The following is a 25,345-nucleotide window of genomic DNA, read 5'->3' as shown; positions in this document are numbered from 1 at the left end:
GTAAAAAGAGTATGCTAAGTGTTGGGAGATTAAAAAAACAAAACAACAACAACAACAACAACAAAAAACAGTTCTTGCTTTTAAGGAGCTCACGTTCCAATGGGAGATACAACACATGTAAAATTTTAGCTGCATGTCACCCCGAGGCCCCGAATGGTGTCATGTCATCTTTCCTAGGGAACAAAGAAAATGGTAATGCATCTTCCTTGATAGTATTTTCATTGATAATATCATATTCAGTTCTATTTTGAATCTAATGTTGACACCCAGCACTTTGGTAGCAAGAACTTTTGTTTTCTAGATTTTCATTAGCTATGGAAGGCAGACTGTTACTCTAGAAGATGCTATTCACAAGGCCCTTGGGCCAAGTATTGGGCCTCTCTATGATGGTCTAAGTAAGTGGTTTAACCTGCCAGAAATGTAAAATTTCCTTTCTCTTCTTTGGGATGCCTAGGCTGGCTTGCTTATCCTATGAGAGGCAGTTGGAGGGAATGACTGCATTCTTCTCCGTGAGACTTGCTCCCTTGGACAATCTTAGTGATGGCTACTCTTAAAACAGAGCCAAAGATTTATGAGATATTGCAGTTCCCAGGATTCTTGCTGGCCTGCCTGCAAGTCATTGGTGGCAGTGGAAAAGATGATGGGTCCATTCATTAGAAGTTTGCTTCTAAAGAGGTTTCTTCTATTTCCTTTTTTGAATGTTAAACGGCATGCCTCTAGTAGGTGGCCCCTTTTGAAACACTTTTAGGTATACTAAGTAGTCAAGTCACTTCCATAAAACTTAGGTAAATATAAAACCCCTTTTCCTGGTTTCTATGAAGTGTCTGCTTTCCTAGTATTTAATAATGTCTTTTGAAACTTGTCCTTTTTTTTTTTCTTTTTTCTTTACTATTCTATATGAGATCTGAACAACTTTGATGAAAATCTAGAGGTACAGATAATTAAGTATTTAAGTACTCTAGTACACTCAACATGCTTGTTATCACAGGGAAAATATTTTTAAATGTTTGGTTTCTGTTCCCTAGAAATTCAGCATTAGAATAGAATACTATTGATAGATGGATCATTTTTAGCTTAGGAAGTTATATTGAATTTAATTGTGGTTTTTTCCTTATCAAAGAGTAAGGAAATCAGAAGATCTACATAGGAACCTGATCTTTTGTCATTGGAGCTGGAAGAGATGACAAAATTGTAAAATACTATTGAATAATTTTTAAATATCTTTTTGTTTACTGTTTCAAATAGTAGACACTAATTGATTCATACTTTTTGCAAACTCATGATTAAAATTAGATATTTCAATTATTCATAAGAATTGTCAATTTTTTTTCCCCTTTGTCTGTATAAAATATATCTGAAAAAACTACTGAGAAATTTACCATTCTACCTCTGATGAAGAACAAGTGTTTATTCTGACTAAAATTTAAGTTTGGGTTATGCCTTTACTGTTCTGCTTAATGCAATATCATTTAATCTTAGCAGTTATTTAATTTTAATTACTTATCCTTGCTGACAGGTAAAAGCAAAAAATGCCTAGAAGGAAAGGGAAAAATATATACCTGCTAAAATAGGTCTTATCTTTGAAGGTTTCCTTATATAATATATAGAGAACACTAGTTTAAAAACTTAAGTTATTTAAAGTGGTTTTAGTAACTAAGTGAAAATCAGCTGAGATTGTTAATAAGTTTTCTATTTTAGTTGTGAATTTACCAACATGAGTATAAAAGGATGAAGGTTGAAATAATAATATACCAAATAATACTTGAAGGGGCTATGTAGAATGATGGGAAACATGAAGACTTAAGAAAAAAATAAATTTATTTCTTTCAGGTTTCTTTGTATATTGCCTTTTTAATGTTATTTCCACATCAGCTCTTAAGAAATATTTCTCAGGAAGAACTAAGAAATAGGAAATAAGGAAAAGCAAAAAATTATAAACAAGAAGACAAAATAATGTTATTTTAGAAATAGAAAATTCAGAATAAGGAAATAAAGAAGTTTTGTTGCAAGGTATAGCAAAATGAGTTTCAATACAACTTCTGTATGTTCATGGAGTAGAAGAGAAATGTAGAAGAGGTAAGAGTTTAAAAAAAAAAAAGTAGATGAGAAGATAGAGCAAGGCTTTTAATAGTTTTCCCTATTCTCTCATTCCCAATTAATATGTTAAGTTCATAGTGAACATATTATTTGGAGCAATACCTACTGGTGATCCATTGTCCATTCTCTTTATGTCTTATATCAGCTCAAGAGACCCTGCCAAATCTGCCCAAAACATATTAATGAAACAATCCCATTAACTTTCTGGCTCTTTTTTAAAAGGGTGACTTCTCAAATATTCATGCAACAATGAACATAAATGTATTTTAATCTTATAAAGTTGAAGTACCAGTGTTGATAAACAGTGTGGCAAAATATGTAATGAATGAATGAATGAATAGATGAGCTGCAGAAACACATAAAAATGGGCCTGGGATAGTAAATGAGAGCTGGGGATAGGTCAGCAGTAGAAAGAACAGAAGTTTCTTTCAGTGGTCTGACTGAGTCAACTTCTCTAAATTTGAAGTTTGGAAAATAGCTAATTTTAAGCGCCTATGCCACAGAGCTCTGATGGACCAGGATCCTCATGTTTGAAATTACCTAAGATTTAAACATGTTACTTTGCTGCTGAGAAATGAGCCTACTGTTTACCTTTGTATTTTTGTTACTTGAAATTTGTTTACAAAAATTAGAAGAGAGGATTTATTTAGGGAACCTGCTGTGCCCAAGTGAGTCCATTAATTATCACTCAAATCAAAGAATTAGGGTGAAAATAAATGTCAGCAAAGATGCAATCTAATTTGCTGATTATTTTTTTTAGTCATGTGGTTGTTTTCAGTTGTTTCTGACTCTTTATGATTCTATTTGGAGTTTTCTTGGCAAAGATAACTGGAGTGGTTTGTCATTTCTTCCTCCAGCTTATTTTACAGATGAGGAGACTCAGGCAAATCAGGGTTTAAGTAACTTGCCCAGGATCATAAGTGTTTGAAACCAGATTTGAACTCGCTCAAGAGGATGTCTTTTGCTGACAGGCCTAGTATTTATTCTATTCATTGCTCCACCTAACTTCAGTTATTGTTGGGCATTTCTTAATTTTTGTGTATAAGTATAAAATGAGTTTCCTTACTATGAAGTATCTTAAATTTTATTGCTGGCAAAGCAAATTAAGAGAAATAAAATGTATCTTTATATAGTTGGATCAAAGCAAGAAAAAGAAGGCACAGAGAAACACAATTTTTAATAAGGAACCAGTGGATGAACAAGATTCTAACATAATTAAGGTATTAGCCTGTATTAACCATGTATCTAGTCCAGGCTAGTCCAGTATGTGGCCACAAAATAAGAGTTAAGTAGCCTATTTCATTAATAGAAAAGGTTTGGAGAGTAAGTAATTCCCAAATTTTAAGATTTTTAAATGAATAATTATGTCTTGTTGCATTAATTGACATTTTGGTTTGTTTCTTCCCTAGGAGATTGACAGGTCATTCCTTCCACATGGGCTATAGCATGGCAATTTTGAATGGCATTGTGGCTGCTTTAACTGTAGCATGGTGCCTCATGTGAATCCACATTGGCTCCTGGGTAAAAATGCAGAACATCTGGTTAATTTTTTTTTTTTTTTTTTTTTTTTTGATGACACAGAAGAACATCATTTCCCATTTCAAAAGAGACTGGATTATCTGTTATTCATTAAATGTGTCAAATTCATCATCGCCAACAATAAACCACCACCTTTTGAGTGCTGGTGTAATGTGTATTTTGCTGTCTTAAACGAGAAGATTCGTTGGAGTTTCAGGTGCTTTCATATAAAATTTGAGAATTTTACCTCACGATTTAGCATTTATATGTTTATATTTTTTGTGGGTTTGTTTTGTTTTGTCTTTAAAGAAAGCAATCCTAAAACTTGAATACAGGTCCTAATTTTGACAGTATGCTTATGTATATATACTGTTCCTCCATTAAGAAACACCAAAATTGCTACATAACAGAATTATGACTCTTGTTTTTATATTAAATTAGTGCTATTAGATTAAATCAGTAAAGGAAGCACCTGTTTCCTACTTTTACATTTCATACTTTTAAAATTGTTGGTGGCCTGTATGTACAGTCAGAATTTTTAGGCTTTGAATTACTCACTCACTAAAAATTTATATTTTTCTATTTTAATATTCATTTTTATATAATGTTCTTTGTATATTTAAACTTATTTTAAATTACTTTTAATATAAATGCCAATTTAAGAGATTTTCAAAGTTAATAAGTAATTTTAGAATGCCATTAATTGGTTCTTAACTAGTTCATTAACACTTTGTTTTGTTTTGGGTGGTTTTTTTTTTTTGTGGGGGGGAAGCACACTACAGCCCTAAATTTTTACAAAAATAACCTTGTTTTATTTGTAAGAATAGATTTTAAAAGTAGTGAACATTGAGATTATAAAATAATCTCAATTCCAGAATATGAAATTTGAAATAAACTGTTCTTTCTAACACCACAATTAGATTAGGAAAAGTTGTGTTTTCAATTCTCTTGGCATAAGATAAGTGAAAATGGAGCATTTTCATTTTATTTCCCCAATTTTGGTTATTTTGCTATGTGATTTAATGAACAAGTTTTCTAATAGCATGGAATTTGTGTCTATTTTCCTTTAGAATCTTTAAAAGTTCTCTTAAACAAAATTATACAGAATACTTTCATAGATTAATGAGGTCTGCAGTTCATATTTAAATCAGGATTGATATTCATCATTCATGTTAGTGATTGGTGGCTAGAATTCTTATGCCTTATTTTTGAAAGACTCTATGAGTCTTAGTCTATTAGGAATAAATGTCTAGAACCTCAGATCATCTCTTTGCAAACATGAAAATGCCAAGAGTCTTCATGTCACTCAATAGATCCTTCAAGTCTATTGCTAAAGTGTTATTTCTTTTCACTAGGATATCAACACAGACATTCAGATGGTCAATACTTACTGTGACAAAGAATGATATATCTAGGAAATTTTGTTTAATGTAGTTGGCCCATGGTCTTTTTTTCCCCTTTTTCTGGTTTGACCTCACTTTATGTGAAAGCCATTAATATTGTTTCATTGTACTTAATCTCTTTGGAAGGACACATAGATGATACTTTTGTGGTCATAACCAAGAAATGGACTCAGTGATCCCAAAATGCTTTAAAGCTTACTAAAACTCAATTCTGTTTTTAATCTATGTACTACTTCTTTAAAAATTGGTCTGTGAATGAAGGGGAAAAAATGTTATTCATCTGTTCATCAATAAGTACATGCAAGAATGATAATATATTTATAGAGTGCTTTAAGATTGGAAAAATGCTTTATAAAAATTATTTTATCCTCACAACAACCCTGGGAGGTAGGTGCTATTATCATTTCTATTTGACAGATGAAGAGCCTGAGACTGAGAAAAGCTTAAGGCTAGTCAATGTATAAGCCAGGATGCAACCTCAGGTCTTCTTTGGCTCTATGTTCAGCTCTCTTCATCATACAACCGCATTCCTACTTAAGAAAGTAGAATATTTCTTCTAGTTGAAGTAATGTAGGCTTTTTTTGTCTTGTGGCAAATTTGTTTTTGCTTTTGATTCTATTTTCTTCGAGGGATGAACCACTGTTAACTTATAAAAAGCTCCTTTTTAAGGTTTTGATTAATTTATGATGTTTCTTCATGTGTACATGAAGCAAATAACTAATAATAAGAGAAATAACAAATCAAAACAACTCATTGTTTCACCTGACACCCAGTCACTTGGTAATGAAGCAGTCAGACACACAAAGTGCTCTAATTCTTCTGTATTTTAGAATTATGTAAAGAAACTGAATTCATGTCCTCTGAGCAAGTAACTGCAAAGACAGAGTATTGATTCATACTGTGATTATATATGTGTGCCTAATAGATGCTAAAAAAATAATACTTGGCTCTCATTCATCCCCAGAATGTTATTGAGACTAATTTTTTAAATGAAATGCCTTATCTCAAAACTCTGCTTAAAGAATTTATACCAGGAATTTCATAAATATTTTTCATCCATTTGTTTAAGGTCACAAATTTGAATTCATTCAAGGTCAAAAGCCCCTCCTCTTCCTTAGTACACGTGTACACACATACACACATGTTTGGAAGAACCATAAAATCATCAAACTGGAAGAAATTTAACGATTATCCCAGTCAAATCTTTAAATTTTATAAATGAGGGAACAAGGCAGAAAGTGAGTTACTGCAATTATTTTATCCAATTGAGAAAGACTAGAACCCATATCTTCAACTTCTTAGTCCTTGTTGTTTCCTCTCACTCTGAATTTTCTTTTCACTTTCAGTTTTGGGAAGAAAATGGGGGGGAAAGGGATTTCCTCCCGCATCAGGAGCCACTCAGAAGACTTGGTCAGAGCAGAACCATATAAGTGTGGTAGCTTTATCTTGGTCTTAAAACTTGTCTTCAACATTTATTCTTGTTGCATTTATAATATTCTTAAGATCCTGTTTTACAGATTTAATTTTTTTTTTTACTCTTAAGAACTTGCTTTTGTAATATGTAACTGCCATGTCCTTTAGTATATTTGTTTACAATATTAAAATAAACTTTTCACAGCCAATTTTCTGAGATTTTTTAATACTTTGTGTGAAGATTTGAACTCATAAAAATATTTCCAGATAACAATTTTTGGGGTTTTCCTTTCTTCTTGAGTTGATTACCCCCCCCAAAGAATTTTATGTTGTAGATATCTTTCCTTTTTCTGAAATGATTGAAATATGCTCTTTAAAAATATAGAGATTAATACTGTAGATCACTAGTAATACGAAAATACAAATTAAAGCAACTCATTATTTCAGTTGACAACCAATCATTTGTAATGTAGCAGCCAGTACCAGAGGGCTACAAGAAGAAAATTACACACTTAAGTCAGTATTGGTGAAACTATGAATTTGTCCAAATGCTCTAGGAAGACATTTTGCAACTATGCACTCTATTGGTTAACTTACTGTCCTTTGAACCAGTAATCCCACTTATTTCTTCACTTTTCATGACCTCCTTTTCCCTATCTCAACACAAGAGACAATGGCTTTGATCTTGCAATCACCTACAAATGTATTATTATCATGTTAATGAATTCAGAAATGGTCAGAATTTCTGACCATAATCTATTGGCTTTCCATCTCTAGTCTTCCTTCCCTTACCATATCCTAATCTTAATCCACTTCTATTGTTTTCCAATCCATTCATCCCTCCCTCCCTCAGTTTTCCAGGCCAAATTTGATTTGAATTGTTTTAGGAAGATTCTAAAGATCACCTGCTAACTAGACACTTAGGTCCTTTCTTGGCTGAACTGCCAAGCATTTAAACTCTACTGCAAAAAGTGCAATTAATATGGGCTGGCCATGTTTGAATGCCAAACAAGTTTGTCTAAAAGAATATTTTACAGAAATCAGAAACAAGGCAAGTGCTCAGATGGAGATAAGAAGAAGTGATACAAGAAAACTTGCGAGGTCTCTAAAGAATTATGGAGACATGGAAAGACAATGGCACAGGACCACCTAGTATGGCATACTTGTATGGTGTGCTTTATTGCAGTAACTCAAAGCAGTATTACTAAAGCTCAAAAGAAACAGATGTGCAATTTTAGAGCTATCTCCACTCCAAATATTAACATGAACTATTTGTGCCCAATCTGTAATAGAACTTTCCAAGCTTGAGCTCTATTGGTTTGACCAGCCACAGTCAGATACACTGTATTTGGACCCCAACATAGTGATGTCGTTTTGATCCTCTTGGAGCACAAAGACAACAATTGCCATCAAGACCATCTTTACTAGCCACTTTCCTTTTTTCTCTATCTTTATCCCTTAATGAATCAGTTCAACTCCACATTGTAATGTGTGGTCCCCTTATACTGCTGATTACTTCCTTCCGATCCAAGGAGTTTAAAGATATAAATAAAATACAAAGCAGCACTTTATTGTGCTAACAGAACTGGAGTGTGCTTATCTGGAAAATTGTATATGACCAATGAAATATTGGTTAGTAGATATTAATAAAAAACAGTTCAGAACTGATGAGTGACAGCAAAATCAACAGAATGGAAGGGATGATCACATATAAAAATGTAAATAACACTAAAAACAGACCAAATTCTGAGCAACTGCCAAAACAAGTTGGGCCCAGAAAATCAGATAATGCAACATAATCTATTCTTTTTGGCAGAGGCAGAGCATTATATGCACAGAACAATACATTGTCATATAATCAATTTTTACATAATGACTTTTATAGTTTCCATTCCAGGGCAAAGGTAGCCAGAAATAACTGCCACGTTTAAAAAAAAAAAAAAAACTTGGAAAATCTGATATGTTAGATGCTGGAACTCTGTCTTCCCGGAAATCAGCCGGTATCAGGCTAATCTTAAAGTCTTTAGTCTCTTGAGCTCACTGTCAGGGGATTAGATCTAGTAATCTTTACACCACCTCCAGGAGAATGCCTCAATTTCCTCCTACTCCACCCACACGTAGTCACTTCCCCCTCTTTGTCCCACCAACCAAGTCAGCACAGAACTGCTGGGGAGGGTCAACCTTCAAACATGTTAATGAACCATCCAATTGGCAATTAGTCTCATGTGCTCCATTATCCAAGTGCATTTGCTCAGTTCTACCCTTTACATCTCCTGCTTTCTTTTGTTTTAGAACACAGATGGTCATGCCATCCCTGACTTTCAGGGAGGTGACAACCCCAAAAAGGTGATCACATCCCCACATCCCCCCCCCCACTTCTCAGGAGGAGAGATGAAAGCACTAAAAAGGAGATAATCACGCCCTCTCTAACATCTCAGGAAGGGAGATGGAAAGCACCAAAGGGAAGTGGGGATTGCTAGTGGGTTTTGGGGTTGAAGGGTCTTATTATGCACAAACCCATCACCATGGGAGTTATTACACAAGCACAGAATAACGCAGAGGCTATTAGTATGACTCTCCCCACAGTCAGTGCGGGCTCAATGTGGTGTAACAAATATGAATTGTACATGCAAATAGTGATATAACAAACAATATAAATCAACACGGTTTTGTAAAAGATTTCCAGAAATCCTAGAAGGGGAGGGTATGTAAACATCAGTCACACATGCTTTTTTCAGCATCCAAGAGATAGTCCAAAACCAATCTTTTGTCCATTGATTCATGTGTTAGGGAATCCAATGATCCCCACAAGTTTTTGAAGTCCTGCAACAGTCTTATGATGCTTCAGAGAATCCAATGATTCCTGAGGGTTTTCAAGTCCAATAATTTTTGATGTCCATGAGTCAAACGCCATAACTGCCAGGTTCTTAAAATAGTGGGCACAGTCAGCAATGGAAGGAAGAAAAGAAGGCAGGAAGAAAAAAAAAAAGGAAGGAGGGAAAGAAGGAGGCAGAAGAAAGGAGGGTGAGAGCAAGGAAGGACAACCAGAACTGGCCAGTTGGGTCCCCAGAAGATTAGCCCTATTTGTTCATTGAATGCCTAACTAAGTGAGATTGCATGGGTGAATAAGGGTTTTTGGTGAAATGTTGGAGGTTTTAGTGAACTGCAAAAAAATAGGAGTCAACTTTATTATTGTAATCATACTACATTTAGAGGTGTAATGTAGAGAAGAGCAAGAAAAATGATAGTATCCCTATCATCAGGAGATAAGTATGGAAAATTGTGAAGCTTGGTTTACTATGATTGAACTTCATTTGTCATCCTGAATCTGCTACAGTATTAAGTGAATGGCTTTGAGCAAGTAGTCTGACTCTGAGCTTCAGTTTCCTCACTTGCAAAATGAAGAAATTGGGTTAGATGACCTCTAAAATATTTTTCAACTCTATATCTATAAACTCAACTAAATAGCTTACTTAGCTGCTTCTTTACTGTTCCACTTAACCCATCTGTAGTAGCAGATTGTGATAATAAACTGATAGAAATCATTTTCCTTCTGGATCTTCATGAAACAAATTATATAAGGTTTTGTAAACCTGTTTAAATTCTCTCCAAAAAAAGTAAAGCAGATATTAAGATATAATTGTAGAATCCAAGGGGAAAAAAATATTTTGTGTTTTCCTTTGTTAAAAAGTTTAAAAAAAAAAAAAAAAAAAAGAAAAGCTAAGTAAAAAAACAAAGTCTTTAGGGTTGACTCATCCTTACAGTAGGAAGTAAAGATTCACTTTGGAGTAGTCATAGTAATTTTTAACATTTCAGTGCAAATAAAGCTCTAAGTTGAGGCTGGGTAATACAATACAAAGGAAAAACTAAGGAAAGTCTCTAATATGGAATAACAGCAGTGTGAACATTTGAAAAGGTCATAGAAAAGTCTAATAGAAATAGAAAATGAACAGTCTTGTAACTGTAAGAAAATAAATTAGTCAAATTTGACATGATAAAATAAGTTCTTAATAAATAACTAGAATGTTGCTAAATGAAATGAGCAAAACCAGGAGATCATTGTACATAGCAACATCAATATTATATGACGATCAATTCTGATGAACATGACTCTTTTCAACAGTGAGATAATTGATGTCAGTTCCGATGATTGTGTGATGAAGAGAGTCATCTATACCCAGAGAGAGAACTGTGGGAACTGGATGTGGATCACAACATAACATTCTCTTTTTGTTGTTATCTTGCATTTCGTTTTACTTGTTAGGGGCCAGAACTCTGAAACAAGGATTCTTACAAGGTGTTAAGTCAGTGGAATTGATAAAGATAATGGTTATCAAGTTTAGCATGGTGCTTAGTAGTTCTCTAGTTCAGTACGTGTACTTAGTACTTAATATAGTTCTGCAAGATTCACACCTTTGATAATGTAATTATAATAGAGTATATAACAGCCAGCAAGGACTGGAGGAGATTCATTCCATCTTTGGTCAGACTCCTGCTGGCTCTCCTGGCTCAAAGACAGAGCCAGAGAAGACAAACTGACTGGAGGAGGGAGCTCAAGCTCTCGGAGCCCAAGAGAGACAGATTCATTCCATAGTCCACCTTTGTGGTGGCTAGAGGCTGAAGCATAAGCCCTGGGATTCAGAAAGATTCATTCATTCCATCTTCATTAGCCACATTGTGGTGGCTGACCTGGCCTCCTGCACTTCTCCACTGAAACCAAGACTCCAGAAAGCCTCTAAGAAAGCCCCAGGCAAGGAAACTAGATTGTGAAGGAGATAAGAAAGGATTTGGACTTTAACATCTGGCTATTCTTGTGGTGATTAATATGCTGAAAGGAAGGCTGCTCCAAGACCTCCAGAAAACCAACAAGAACATTATACTTACTCATTTACTTAATCTTTTTTTTTAATCTGAATTTTCTTGTGCAGCAAAAGAATTGCATAAATATGTTTATGCATATTAGATTTAACATATATTTTAACATGTTTAACATATACTGGATTGTCTGTCAAGTAGGGTAGGGGGTAAGGACAAAATCCAAAACAAGGCTATGCAAAGGTCAATGTTGTCAAATTATGTATGCATATGTTTTGAAAATAAAAAGCTTTATTTAAAAAAAAATAACTGGAATGTTAAAAGCCCACCAAATTGTGCCTCTTGCCCTTTCATCAATTTAATTAATATTAAACACTTTTTAATTTTCATAATTTCATTCATGGATATGGTATAGTAACCCCCTTTCTTTTTCTGCATCCATCTGTATCCTTCTACCATTGCAAATCCCAACTCCTTCCATCCCTTGGTGAATGGGTTTCCATTAGATTGTAGTGACTAAAAATTCATTTTCTGATAGCTAATCATAAATCTTTTTTAATATAATTAACCCTTTGGGATGGGAGTGAGTTGAGGGTGGGGGTAGGAGATTGAGGAAACTCTGAAGTTGAAGAAACTCCTTGCACTAATGCAAGTTGGCAAATTTTTTTTTTTAACTTTACAACCTTTAAGAGTTGATTTAGCTAATTCTAAGGAATGACTGGAATCTTCTTAGTAAAATGCTAATAAACATCAAAATGACTCGAGTTCTAAAAGACTGACAAGGGAATGCAGCTCCTGGGAGATCCTGGAAAGGCTTCATCTGAGGATTGACTGGGTTTGATTCAGTTCATTGTCAGAAAGTTGGCCATCAGGTGATGAATATTTTGTAGCCACAACAACTCTGAACACCAATATACCAAGATGTGAGACAACTTGTAATATGTTGTCATTTAGTCATTTCAGTTATATCCAACTTTTTATGACTTTTTGGAAGTTTTTCTTGGAAGAGTTATTGGAGTGACTTGCCATTTTCTTCTCCAACTCATTTTACAGATAAGGAAATTGAATCAAATTGACTTGTCCAAAATCACATAGGCAGTAATGGCTGAATTCAGATTTGAACTCAGATCTTTCTGACACTAAGTCTGGTCCTCTGTCCACTGTGCTACCTAGCTTCCTTTTGCTGTATCTCTCTCTCTCTCTCTCTCTGCTCTCCTTATGGGTGGGTCCTATCACAAAGCTTCAAGAGCTCAGAGGGGAAGGATCAAAAAGCTATGATATGTGTGAGGGTGGAGGAAATAGTTCCAATCAGAACTTCTGAAATTGAATTTCTAGAATATAACTTAATAAATGATTTGTCAATCATTCACTCATTTGTTCATTCATGATAAGGTTGTATGGTACAGAAAAAAGTCAGAATTCCTTAGTTCTAGTCCCAGATCTCTTCACTTATCACTTATGAAGTCACAGACATATCACTTTACTTACCTAAAGCTTCAATTTATCTTCAAATGAGGGGATTGGATTGTCATTAAGGTCCTTTCTAAATTCTGTGATTCTATAAGACAATACAAATGTATGATCAACAATAAGCCATAATTGATTAAATGTGGAAAGAAGGGAAAGGGAAGAGAAAGGCAGGAAACAAGCATTTGTTCAGCATCCATCAGCCAGGCACTATGCTAAGCACATTACAAACATTATCTCACTTGAACCTCACAGCTACATGGGAAGTGGATGCTATTATCCCCATTTTACAATTGAAGAAGCTGAGATAGAGGGTAAGTGATTTGCCCAGGATGTGAGCATCTAGAAAGTATCTGAAAATTTAAGTTGAGTGCTTCCTAAATCAAAGCCAAAGTCTTTATCCATTGCCCTAACTGCCTCCAAGTTAAAAACAAAACAAAACAAACAAACAAAAAAACACAGGTGTCAAGCATTAAGCAGGCAAAAATGACATGTCTTCTGGAGTTCCTAGAATTTTCCTCCAATAAACACACACATGTTAGTCCAGGGCATGATTTATTAGATACATATTCTCTATACTCTCTTGACAAAAGAGGGAGAAATTTTTGGAATAAATCTAGAAATTGATTTGATCTGTATTATTTCTCTTATACCCTTCCTTAGATTTTCTGTTTGAAAGAAAGGAATTTTTGAGTAGCTTCCTATGATTCATTCAGACCTTAGCAGCATATGATACCCTTCTTCACTTTGGCAAGTTTCAAATGCCCTAGAGCAACATCAAACCTTAAATACTCATTCAATATTTCTTTATGTTGTGATTTGACATATGAACATGTCATTTTGGAAATCATTCAGTAAATGTTTTTTGAAAGTCTTCTTTGGTGATTTTATTCACAGTCAGTGAGAAGTCCTTATTCAATTCTAGGAGGAAAAAAGCCAAGTAAGGTACTGAAAAAATATGAGTTCTCAAGGTGGGGTGTATCTACCTAACAAAGTTGTTAAAAGTCATTGAGTTACTCTTCAGTCTCTTCATACTTTAAATCCCTGCAGAATTTTGAAGAGGATAGCTTTAGTCCTCAGCCCACTTTCCTGGTTTTGTGTGCTATGTATCTTCCTCAATACTTTTTCTTCCTCTTCCTCTTCCTCTTCCTCTCTCTCTTTCTATACCCTAGGACCAGAAGTTCTCGTGTCATCTCCCAATTGGCTATAGATTCTAGTGTAGAAACTTACATAGGACTTACAGTAGTACTCCATGATTCTGTGGGCCTTTTTCTTCTCCATAAGGTAATGCTGGAGAAACTGAGGCAAGATAGAGATTAGAAAGTTTTTAATATTTTATTTGAAAGGGAGAGATTTGCTGGGACCAAATGGATCCATGGTTTGGTCCTAGGGCTGAATGAGACTGTTATTTCCAAGAATCCATCAAACAATGTGAGTTCTCAATGACATGTATATATATGGAGTAGACAGGTAGCAGGGGAGGAGTCATAGGGCTGAGAGTGGTAATGGGATTAACAATTCAGTTCTGACAGGGTGGGGGGAGGCATTCTGATAAATTAGGATTACAGAATGGGGAGAAACTCTGGACATTCTGATGATGTCTAAGATAAAAGGATTTTCTCCTTATCTGGATCATCATGATTAGGAGGCAGTGATGGTTTTGCAGTATTAAGTAGAATAATTAGGAACTGAGACAGAATAATTAGGAAACTGAGTCAGACAATAAAAGAGCACTGTGGCACAACATTCCACACTCTCTCTCTTCTGAATATTCAGATCATTGAATTACCTTCCTTTAGATACCTAGAAGGTTTAGCACCATAATTTTGACCAACCCTATGTGAAGCAAATAAACCAAAGTAAAACTAGAAAAATGTAAGGACTTATGGCAAGGACAAGTCTCTCCCTGATAACCCCAGAGTTGATCAGCAATATGCAGGCTCCCTATTGCAAGCATGTCAGGTCCTCTGCAGTTCTGAAGCATCTCAGCTAGAGAATCCAGTTTGAGATGGACAGTTCATTGAGTTAGGTCTTTGTCATTTGTGCGTTTAACTCAGCCTCTGCTTATAGAGCAACAGGGATCAAGACACATTCAGAGGGGCAACCCTCTCCAGAGGAGAAGGGTGAGGCTTGGAGTAGCTCCACCTGTCCCCACCAGAGGAACAGACAGGGCTTCAGAAGGGATCAGATTTCTGAACAGATTATGCACACTTAGACCAACGCAGACAAATCCAAACTTTTCGAGGCCTGATACAAACTGCAAGGTCCTTTGAGAATGCTGAAATAATAATTAAGGAACTGGGGTTACAGAAATGGAAAAACAGTTCAGAGAAACTGCCAGTCTCAAACAGGTGTTTGATTTCTGGTTATTTCTAAAAAATAATAATTCCCAAAACTGAGTCTGTTCAACAGAATAAGAGATTTCGAAGTTAAAGCATAACCAGAAAATTATAATCCAGTAAATTTAAGGGCTTCCAATTCAATCTGAACTAGTGAGATAGGGGGTGAAACAGCACTGCCTAAGGCAAAGTGAATAGGAACTAGAGGTACCTATTTTTTCAGGTATTTGGAGAAAAATCCACCACTTTCCCCAATTTCCTATCTCTTCCTCCCTTTTTTTTTTCTCATGGAAAGGAATTATCAAATAAACATCCCACATATAAATCCCAAGAGTGAATCAAAATTCCTATACATAACAGACTAGTACAGTAGGGCTTCCTGAAAACACCTCAAATATAACAATAGTTATACAGTTTTAACAAATTCCATCCCAAATCTTAAACACACAGTAATAAATCTCCTAATCAATCATTCATCAACCATTCCCAAATTCCCCCATATCAGTCCATCAGGTATAACGTATGAAGCCTCATTCAAAACCGCTTCATGCTGAGGATGGGTCCAGACACTCAGTGCAGGGAGGGAGATGTGTATGGCCTGGCATGTTGACAATCAAAGCTGATCTAGGTCCCAGAAGCAAGTTAATACCTATAATTTGACCAAAATCTAGAAGAAAAAAACACAAATTTAACAAATAAAGATTAGAATAGTCTGACATAGAAAGACTGGTTCACAAGAACTGCTACAAGATGTGGAGAGGCCAAACTAGATTGGCCAACAGCTTCCTATGTAAAGAGATGCTTGTCTCACAGGCAAAAGGCTGTCAGCTATAGTTTCCATAAAAAAACAGCAGTTACGTCTCACAGACTACTGTTAATGGTCTTCTTATTAGTTAGAAACCTTTTAAAGAAACACTTGAATATCATAGATACAATATCCAGTAACAGATAGATGACCAGGCTAAATACTTATTTGCCCAAGTATTTAGGATATAATGATTACATATAACCAGATTGGAAATAGCAAGGTATGACATAATTGAAGTGCATTAACAGTTTCTATTGAACATCATTCTGATCATAGAAATCAGTCACAGGAGGGAAAAATACAGGGATATGACTATAACAATATAAGCAATCAAAACTGATGCCTAAGTTCATATAGGATAACTAGCCATTTTAATCCAGTTTTACTCCAGATAATTGTCCCAATGGAGCTTTAAAATTCCCAAATAATATTAACTATAAGCCCAAGAAATTTTACCTCCAATAACAAATCCCATTAACCAAGGTTTCAGATAAATCCCAAACAGGTAATTATCATAACCTTATATTTATAATGGTAAGAATTTGTCTCAGTAAGTTCACTTCTTTCATATCTAAGTAGACAGTTTGATAAGTGAACATTATACATACAAATCAGTTTGCTTTTAAAATACCTTATACATAGGCAAATATCCCAAATTGCATGTTGTCCAAAACAGAAACATTTTCAAAAGAACAAAGAAAAAAAAAAACTATTATTTTCAGAAGCTCTTTAAATGACCTTAGGATGACCTAATATAATCGAATTAAAACTTAGATAGAATATCCTATACAGAATATCCTAATACCACATAAAAGAATACAAGAGGTTCTTAAAAATATTACACTTTTAGAAATAACCCTACCAAAGTATGGATCACATTTATGACTATATTCCTTAAGCAAGGAAACTATTATGTGTCAAAGGAAACAATTCAATAATTAACTTAAATCACAGTTTGCTCTTCCAGGTGGCTACAACTTGATAAAAAATGTCTGGAACACACTTAGTGGGGAGTGGAGGAAAGAGAGGATTCCACATGGCCACCTTCCTCCCCACTTCCATCTCCAAAGAGGCAAGGGAGAGGGAAGGTGAGCTAAACTGTTCCCCTGGACAAAAGATTCCCTCCAGTTTCCCACTCAATTTTCCCCACACAGAAATCCTTTCATTAAAAACTTTCCTCTGCCTTTTCCTTATACAATTCCCAGCCCTACAATTTTTCCAACTAAATGCTCAATCACTAAAGTAGCAGAGAGCAGTGGAGGAGGTGAGTTTTAATCTTCACTTTTGAAGACAAAAGATCCAGTTTCTCCTTACCTCACCCAACCTTTTTTTCCACAAGCAAATTTTCCTTCTAGTCTCTCCTACATCACCTTCATTCTCTTTTTCTTCAAAATTTAAGATTCACAATACAGTGAATGACTCCATTAAAACCCACATGTCCAGCAGAGGGGGATTTAAAGCATAATTTATAATGTTAACAAATTACCCAAAGTGTTTTAGAGGGTAACATACTTTACCTAATTAGAGGCCCTTTCAGACAAGTTAACAGAACTTCTCTTTAACAAGCCATTGTTCTTGTTCTTATACTTATAGCTAACAAATCTAGCCTGCATAGTAAAATTATTTCCCACAATTTAAAAACTGCTCAAAAGAATACTCAGAACAAATTTAGCATGCAAAGGCAATAGTAAAATTTCCCACAATTTCACAATCATCCTAAAATTCCTAATCAAATGTTTTCTCCTGCCTGAGTTTCAATCAGGTACGGTTTTGCAAGAGGTTAAAAAGTTTAAAATCACAAGCAAATTTTGTACTAAGTACACTTGCAACACTGAAAAAAGCAATTCTTGTTCTTAAACCTTTAGCAGAGCTCTTTAACCAACAAAACAGAGAAGTCACACAGAGCACAGAACACAAATCACACAGACATAGACTGCACAATTACAGCATTAAAACATTTAACACATAGTCAGACCAGATGTGTCTTAGAAGACAACCAAACCAGAGGGTTTGGCATCCTGGAATGATAGATACCCTTCTCAGAATTTAATGCCCGTCAGCATTCTATTACTCTGAGAATTCAGAAGCTAGCACAGACAGACAGAACAGGCAAACAGATCAGATTATGTCCTAAGACATCCACATTTACTCTCTAGTGGCTGAAATGGAGCAGCTGAAAACTGCTCTTTCCCTGGAGACTCTGGGAAAAAATACAGAGGGCCAGCCTCTGCAGGTCAAAAACCCAGATCCTCAACCACCCCAGGCCCAAGGTGGAGACCCAAATGTCTCCATTCTCTAATCCTGTTCTCATTTTCTAATACCATGGTGGGACGTCTCCAATATGTAATAATGGAGAAACTGAGGCAAGATAGATATTAGAGAGTTTTTTAGATATTTTATTTGAAAGAGAGAGATTTACTGGGACTAAATGGATCCATGGTTTGATCCCAGGGCTGAATGACTATCATCTCCAAGAATCCAGCAACAATGTGAGTTCTCATTGATATTATATATATATGTGGTTCAGCTACAGGGGTAAACCGAGGCAGGGGTGGAGTCAAAGTGCTGAGTAACAGGACTATCAATCCGGTTCTGACAGAGTGGGAGGAGGAATTCTGATAAATTGGGATTACAGAATAGGGAGAGGCACTGGACATTCTGATAAGTTGGAATGGGGAGAGGCACTGGACATTCTGATGATGTCTAAGATAGAAAGTCTTTCTCCTTACCTGGATCATCATGATTAGGAGGGAGGGATGGTTTTGCAGGATTGAGCAGAACAATTAGGAACTGAAGCAGAACAATTCAGGGAAACCTAGGCAGGATAATTAGGAAAACTGAGTTAAGACAATAAAAGAGAACTGTGGCACTAGCAATTCCAATTAAGTGTATTTTTCCCATGGTCATATCCCTTTCTGCTAATATGAGAGTGGTAATCAGATATGCAAGCTGAAATCAACTTCTTTTTTTTTAATAATATTTTATTTTTCTGCCAGTTACATGTAAAGACATTTTTTAACATTCATTAAAATTTTTTTAAAATTAATTTTATAATTATAACTTTTTTTTTTTTTTTGACAGTACATATGCATGGGTAATTTTTTACAACATTATCCCTTGCACTCACTTCTGTTCCGAATTTTCCCCTCCACCCCTTCCCCTAGATGGCAGGCAGTCCCATACATGTTAAATATATTATAGTATATCCTAAGTACAATATATGTGTGCAGAACCAAATTTTTTGTTGCACAGGAAGAATTGGATTCAGAAGGTAAAAATAACCTGGGAAGAAAAACAAAAGTGCAAACAGTTTACAGTCATGAAATCAACTTCTAATAGCTAGCTCTGTGAGTCCAATAATTTGTTCTTTATGGGCTTCACTTTTCTCACCTGTAAAGTGAGAAGGTTGGATTAGATCAATGGTTCTCATGGTTATTATTATTCTTTTTTAAACATAAAATGTTATTCTTTGCCATAAGGAATCTGGGCACAATACATGAAAGTTGGGAAATTCATACATGTGTGTATGTGATTGCACCTGTTAAATTCTATGTAATTCCCAAGATAATCCAGTCAAAATTTCTGTGGCACACACCCCATTTGAAGGCCCACTAGATTAGATGATCTCTAAGAGCCATTCCATCTAATCTGGACATTCTATGCTTCTAATCTTTTGGCTAATGTTACTTTTTCTAGGTAGTACAGAATTACAGAATTTAAAGATATCTTAGAAGCCAAACTAGTCTAACCTGTACCTGAAACTTGACATTCTGTGTATCTGTGGCTTTTTAGAATTAATGCTTTAACCCAAAGGAACAACTCTAATAGTGGGATATTATGGGCCAGAACTCTGAACTTGAAACGAAGGATTCTTACAAGGTACTAAGTCAGTGGAATTGATAGAGACAATGGTTATCTAGTTTAGCATGGTTCAGTATGGTTGATTTAATCCTATAAGGAGATGTTATGGGCCAGAACTTGAAAAAAGGTACTAAGTGGAATTGAGGAGACAATGGTTATTTAGCCTGGTGCTTAATTGTTCTCTAGTTCAGTACATGTACTTAGTACTTACTATAGTTCTACAAGATTCACTCCTTTGATAAGAGACCATATAAGTTCAGACAAACTCAGCCAGAATCAGAACTAGGGAAGACCAGAGAAGTGGTGGCAGGCTCTCCTCCTTCGCTTCTCCACTGAAACCAAGATCCTGAAGGCCTCCAGAAAACTAGCTGAGCCCCAAGTGAAGGAGATAAGACTTGGAAAGAGATAATTAAAGGATTTGGACTTTAACCTTTGGCTACTCTCGTGGTGATTACTGAACTGAAACACAGGCTGCCTCTAGAAACCCCAAGAAAAACTCAACAGAGAACATTACATTTTGGAAAGAATATTACAGTGGGATTTCAGATATTGTGGTGATTTAGGTAGAGATAATAGCGTATATAAAATGTGCCCTTCTTTGTCTCCAAAATGATATCATATAGGTAGCAAAACCTTGTGCTCCAAATTTTTCTCCCTCTTTCCCCCTTTCTCCTCCTCAAGAAATCAAACAGTTCAATATAAGTTAGACATATGCAGCTCTAAACATAGTTCCATATTTGTCATGCTGCTCAAGAAAAATCAGATGAAAAGGGGGAAAAAAAACCCACACACACAAAAAAAAACAAGCAAACAACAAAAGTGAAAATACTGTGTTTTAATCTACATTCAATATCCCTAGTTCTCTCTTGGGATGGAGATGGCACTTTCCATTCCAAATCTAAACAAATATTCATGAAATAATTACATTGAACAAGGCTACGTGTTTTATATTTGAGGATATAAAGGTTTCTAGGAATGTGATACTGTTCTCAAGAAGTTTATAACCCAATGGGGGAAGAACAAATATACATATAATAAAAATACCAAGGAGGTGAGATAGGTACACAGGCAAATCATTCAAAAATCTTTATTTTCTTTCTTTTTAAACGGTTTCTATCTCCTCTGAGTTTAGAAATATAACCAACAATTTGAAGGCTGATACCACCATTCCTTGGTACAGAAAGAACCACTTGTTTCATTTCAAACCTGATAATGCCCAGTGTGTGTGTACATATTGATACTAAACTTAATGAAGACCCAGATCATCTTAACCCACTGAAGTTCAGAACATCTAAAATCAGAAATCCAAACTTCTTAGTAACTGGAATTACAGGAGCATGCTACCACACTTAATAGGTACCCTAATTCTTAAATAAATGAAAATGGAGTAAATTCTGATCTTAGTTAATTTTTTAAAAATTAATTAACGTATTTCATTAAACTACTTTGCTAGCAGACTGTCTGGGTTCTTGAGGAGACCTAATTCTAACCATATTAGACTGAAAACTGAACCACTTTCCTAAATCATCCCCAATTCCATGCTGAAAGCAGTTGACTAAGAAAGAGTACACCAAAATGAACACTGGAGAAATGTAAAAAAAGCCTAATCGGAAAAAAATTAATCTCCTATTTTGGGGTCTAATGTTAGATGATTTGCATATCATTTGTGCTACTAAATATGTTAATTCAGATGACATTAATTTGCAATACATTTTAGTATATTTGTCTTTTTGGCATGTCTTTTATTCACAGGTATTCATAATTCTCTACCATTCTATAGGAAATTCATTATTGGCATAAACTTATGTAAAAAATCTCCTGAGTCTTAGGATTCTAACTTGTCAGTACCCTCTGGACCTTAGATTGGGGGCTGGGACCATAAATTCCAAACTTCTATTTAGAGAGAAAACTGCTCAGGAAATCTAATTTCTCCTCTGCTTGCAATATTCTGGGACTTGGACTTTTCGATCAAGGTACTTTCCTTGGTCACTTCCTTATCTTTCACTTCTCCCTTCCCCCCACTTCAGTTTCCTTTTATGTTTTATCTTCTCATTAAATTGTAAGCTCCTTGAGGGCAGAAATTCTCTTTTTTCAAATGTGTATCTCCTGTATTTAAAACAGTGTCTGGGTCTTAGTGAATGTTTATTGTATGGAATGATTGACAAAGAATTCAAATGTGCCAGAAATATTTAAATAAAAGTGAAATGTTTACATATTTTCAACCCCAGCTATCCTCTAGTATCTATTTGCATATAAATCATATGGCTAGACAGTTTACTGGGGTGTGGCCATTGCATATGCTGCAGCTTTTTGAAGTTGGGTTGATGGGTTGGATGCCAAAAGGGAATGAATAGTCCTGAAAAGAGCTCATATCAAGATGCCAGTCCTCCTTTGACATCTCATACATTATGGAAAATTGACTAGATATAGATTAATAATAATAGTGCTATTTAACATTTATGTGGCACCTACTATATGCCAGGTATAAATATTATCTAATTTGAACCTCACAATAACCCTGAAAGATAGCTACTATTATTATCTCCATTTTCCAGTTAAGGAAGTTCAGACAGAAGTTAAATGGTTTGCCTAAGGTAAAAAAGCTAGCTACTATTTGAGGTAGAATTTGAACTCAGACCTTTCTGACTCCAGGCCCAGTGCTTTAGCCCCTTTATCAGTTCTCTGCAGATTCATTAGAGATTGTGAGTGACATAGGGGACAATGGCTGAATTCCTTAGTGACAAGGTCCTGACAAAGAAGTAAAGTTTCTAATAGAGAAATCCCAACAGAGAGATATAAAGTCTCATTAGGGAAATAGGTGAGAATAAAGAGAGGGTAGCACTGGAAGAGAATATTTCAGCGGGCAGAGCTTGCTATGCCAGGAAGAAAAATAGTTTCCTTGGCATGACATATTAGCTCCTCTGTGAGGATTGCGTTTAAAACTGTCATTTTTATAATAGAAGCCTTTGGCTACACGCCTAGGCCTGCTCCTGCTCTTGATGAGGCTGGTGGGGGGAGTTTGAGGTGGAATTGAATAGAAAATCTTCAATTGAATAGGGTTGGAATTCTCCAGTTTAGGACTCAACCAGCCCCATCTAGATAACAGAATAAAGCTATTTGTCCTCCAGCAGGGTCTTTACAGTGGCAGGATTCAAGGAGAAGCTGTCCTTCAAGGAGTTTCGGGGCTCCCTTGTCAACTTTCTCTCTTCAAAATCTACATTGAACTCTTAAAGCAGAATTTGAATCTTAATATTAAACTTTATGACAAGTCTGTGGCCCTATGTGAGTTTTTGAAAAATAGATTATTTTTATAGAAGAATGGGTATATTCAGCAATACAATTGCTATCTTCATTGTTTTTCTGTTTAGAATTTTTTTAAAGTTTATATTTTTATGCCCCCATATCTTTATTTAAAAAATTAAGTTGAACCAGACATTTATTGTTAAGATATTCAGTAGAGTTTTTAAGGATAGAGACTTTTGTGCCAATCGTTAGACAATTGTTACAAGCGCATAGACAGTCTGTGGATTGAACCTGGATTAAAGTTCCCCTGAGAGTATCCAATGATGTCAGAACTCTGAGAATAATTTGAGTATGAGTGCATAACGACTCCCAGGGAGCATCAGCAACCACTGGGGCATAAATGTTGATCATGACACATATCTCCTATATTAATTCTCCTCTAATTGGCTTTATAATACATTTTCTACTTTCCACAGTGATTTCCAAATGTTTGCTTTCCTCAAGCTCCAGATTTTATTTCTATTTCCCACTCCACTCCTAATACCTGTGTGTTATACATTACTGAAAATAAAGATTTCCCTAATTTATTTTCCTTCCTTTTTATATCTTCATCTACTCTTCTTTCCTTGTCCTTGATCTGAGAGGATAACACTTGATTCTGATTCTATCTTCTTTCCTCATTTTGTTGCAATCACCATTCCCTTTCTCTCTCTTTTTCTTTCAATATGGGGAGAATTTTCAAAATGGCACATTTTAAGACACATCAAATTTGAAAATAATTCTACAACTCTATGCTGTGAATTTTGAAAAAAAAATTAACATATTTTTCTTAGAAGTAGTGTCAAAATTGTTCCAAAAAGCGCTTTCTATAGTTAACATCTTGGTATTCTTTTATTTCCTATTGTCTCTTTTCTCTTTGGTCAGGTAGCCCAAACAAACAAAAAATTCTTCCTTTTGCTTAAATAAACAAGATTCGGGATCTTTAGAGGAGGAGAGACCATAGAAAGGATAGAAGTGTCTGAAAGAAAAACATAAAACCTTCTCTGAGTTGGCAGCTGTTTGCAGCTACTGTTTTCATTAGGGGATTTGTAGGAATGTACTAATTGTAGATCAAATGCACCAGAACACCTGAGCAGGTTGCATTGTGTACTATGTGAAAAGTTAGGGAAAGCCCTTGAACAAAGCTGGCCAGACAGTTATGAATAAAAGCTTTTCCCAGAAGCCTGCAGCACCCTGAATGGCTAACAGATGTGGCAAATGTGATGTAGGCTGCAACAATTAGCTTGAGATTTAGGAGTAAGAGAAATATAATACTAAAAATTTTCATTTCAGCAAATTGGGAGAGTAAAGGAACTATTCTAATGATTGGCAGAATTTTTACTATGTTAATGTTTATTCTGGTTCTAAGTATAGTTATCTTTCCACAAAATGTAGGTTTATTTATCCACTAGAAAATTAGGTAATTTTTCTTTTTTGTTATAACTTTTTATTTACAAAACATATGCATGGGTAATTTTTCAACATTTATCCTTGCAAAACCTTCTGTTCCAACTTTCCCCCTCCTCCCCACCCTTCCCCTAGATGGCAGGTAGTCCAATACATCTTAAATATATTAAAATATATATTAAATACTATATATATATATACATATATATATATATATATACACACACACATATTTATGCAGTTATCTTGCTGCATGACAAAGATCAGATCTAGAAAGAAAGAAAAAAAAAATCTGAGAAGGGAAACAAAAATGCAAGCAAACAATAACAGAAAGAAAGGAAATGCTATATTATTGTCCACACTCATTTCTCATAGTTCTCTCTCTGGGTGTAGTTGATTCTCTTCATTACTGAACAATTGGAATTGGTTTGGATCATCTCATTGTTGAAGAGAGACAAATCTATCAGAATTGATCATCATATAGTATTGTTGTTAAAGTGTATAATGATCTCCTGGTTCTGCTCATTTCTCTCAGCATTAGTTGATGTAAGTCTCTCCAAGCCTCTCTGTATTCATCCTGCTGGTCATTTCTTACAGAACAATAATATTCCATAACATTCATATACCACAATTTATTCAGCCATTATCCAATTGATGGGCATCCATTCAATTTCCAGTTTCTAACCACTACAAAGAGGGCTGCCACAAACATTTTTGCACATACAGGTCCCTTTCCCTAAAGAAAGTTTTTTAAAGGATTGGAGAAATGCAAAAAAAAAAAAAAAAAAAAAAAGACAAAAAAGTACCCAAAGAGACCAAAGGAGTTTCTTCATCTGACTTGTGGATTAGAAGAATGTGAGAGAAAGCAAAAATTCTGCCGTCCTTGGAACAATGTGTTAATTTTGAGCATCTGCTGACTGAATGGAAAGATCAGT

General features: G+C 35.1%; 1 protein-coding gene and 1 long non-coding RNA gene across 5 annotated transcripts in view; one reads left to right on the top strand and one right to left on the bottom strand.

The window, feature by feature from the left end:
• Positions 1–6,640, top strand: part of ARL6IP6 (ARF like GTPase 6 interacting protein 6) — a 31,404-nt gene extending 24,764 nt beyond the window's left edge. For 2 of the 4 annotated variants that reach the window (XM_074303446.1, XM_074303445.1), the window contains exon 4: positions 3,507–3,778. In XM_074303446.1, coding sequence (XP_074159547.1) covers positions 3,507–3,600 — 94 coding nt within the window. In that variant the 3' untranslated portion in view covers positions 3,601–3,778. Of the gene's footprint in view, positions 1–3,506 lie in introns of all 4 variants that reach the window. The other 2 variants (XR_012488292.1, XM_074303447.1) reach the window with 2 other exon arrangements.
• A 6,089-nt stretch (positions 6,641–12,729) lies between these two features.
• Positions 12,730–25,345, bottom strand: part of LOC141562981 (uncharacterized) — a 51,848-nt gene continuing 39,232 nt past the window's right edge. Inside the window, exon 3 of the long non-coding RNA XR_012488294.1 lies at positions 12,730–12,804. This is a non-coding gene — a long non-coding RNA (uncharacterized LOC141562981). The remainder of the gene's footprint in view (positions 12,805–25,345) is intronic.

This window comes from Sminthopsis crassicaudata, chromosome 3 (assembly GCF_048593235.1).
Source record: "Sminthopsis crassicaudata isolate SCR6 chromosome 3, ASM4859323v1, whole genome shotgun sequence".
In the NCBI taxonomy this organism is placed as follows: Eukaryota; Metazoa; Chordata; class Mammalia; order Dasyuromorphia; family Dasyuridae; genus Sminthopsis; species Sminthopsis crassicaudata.
The sequence above is the reverse complement of the archived record's forward strand: the minus strand, read 5'-3'. Positions and strand labels throughout refer to the sequence as shown.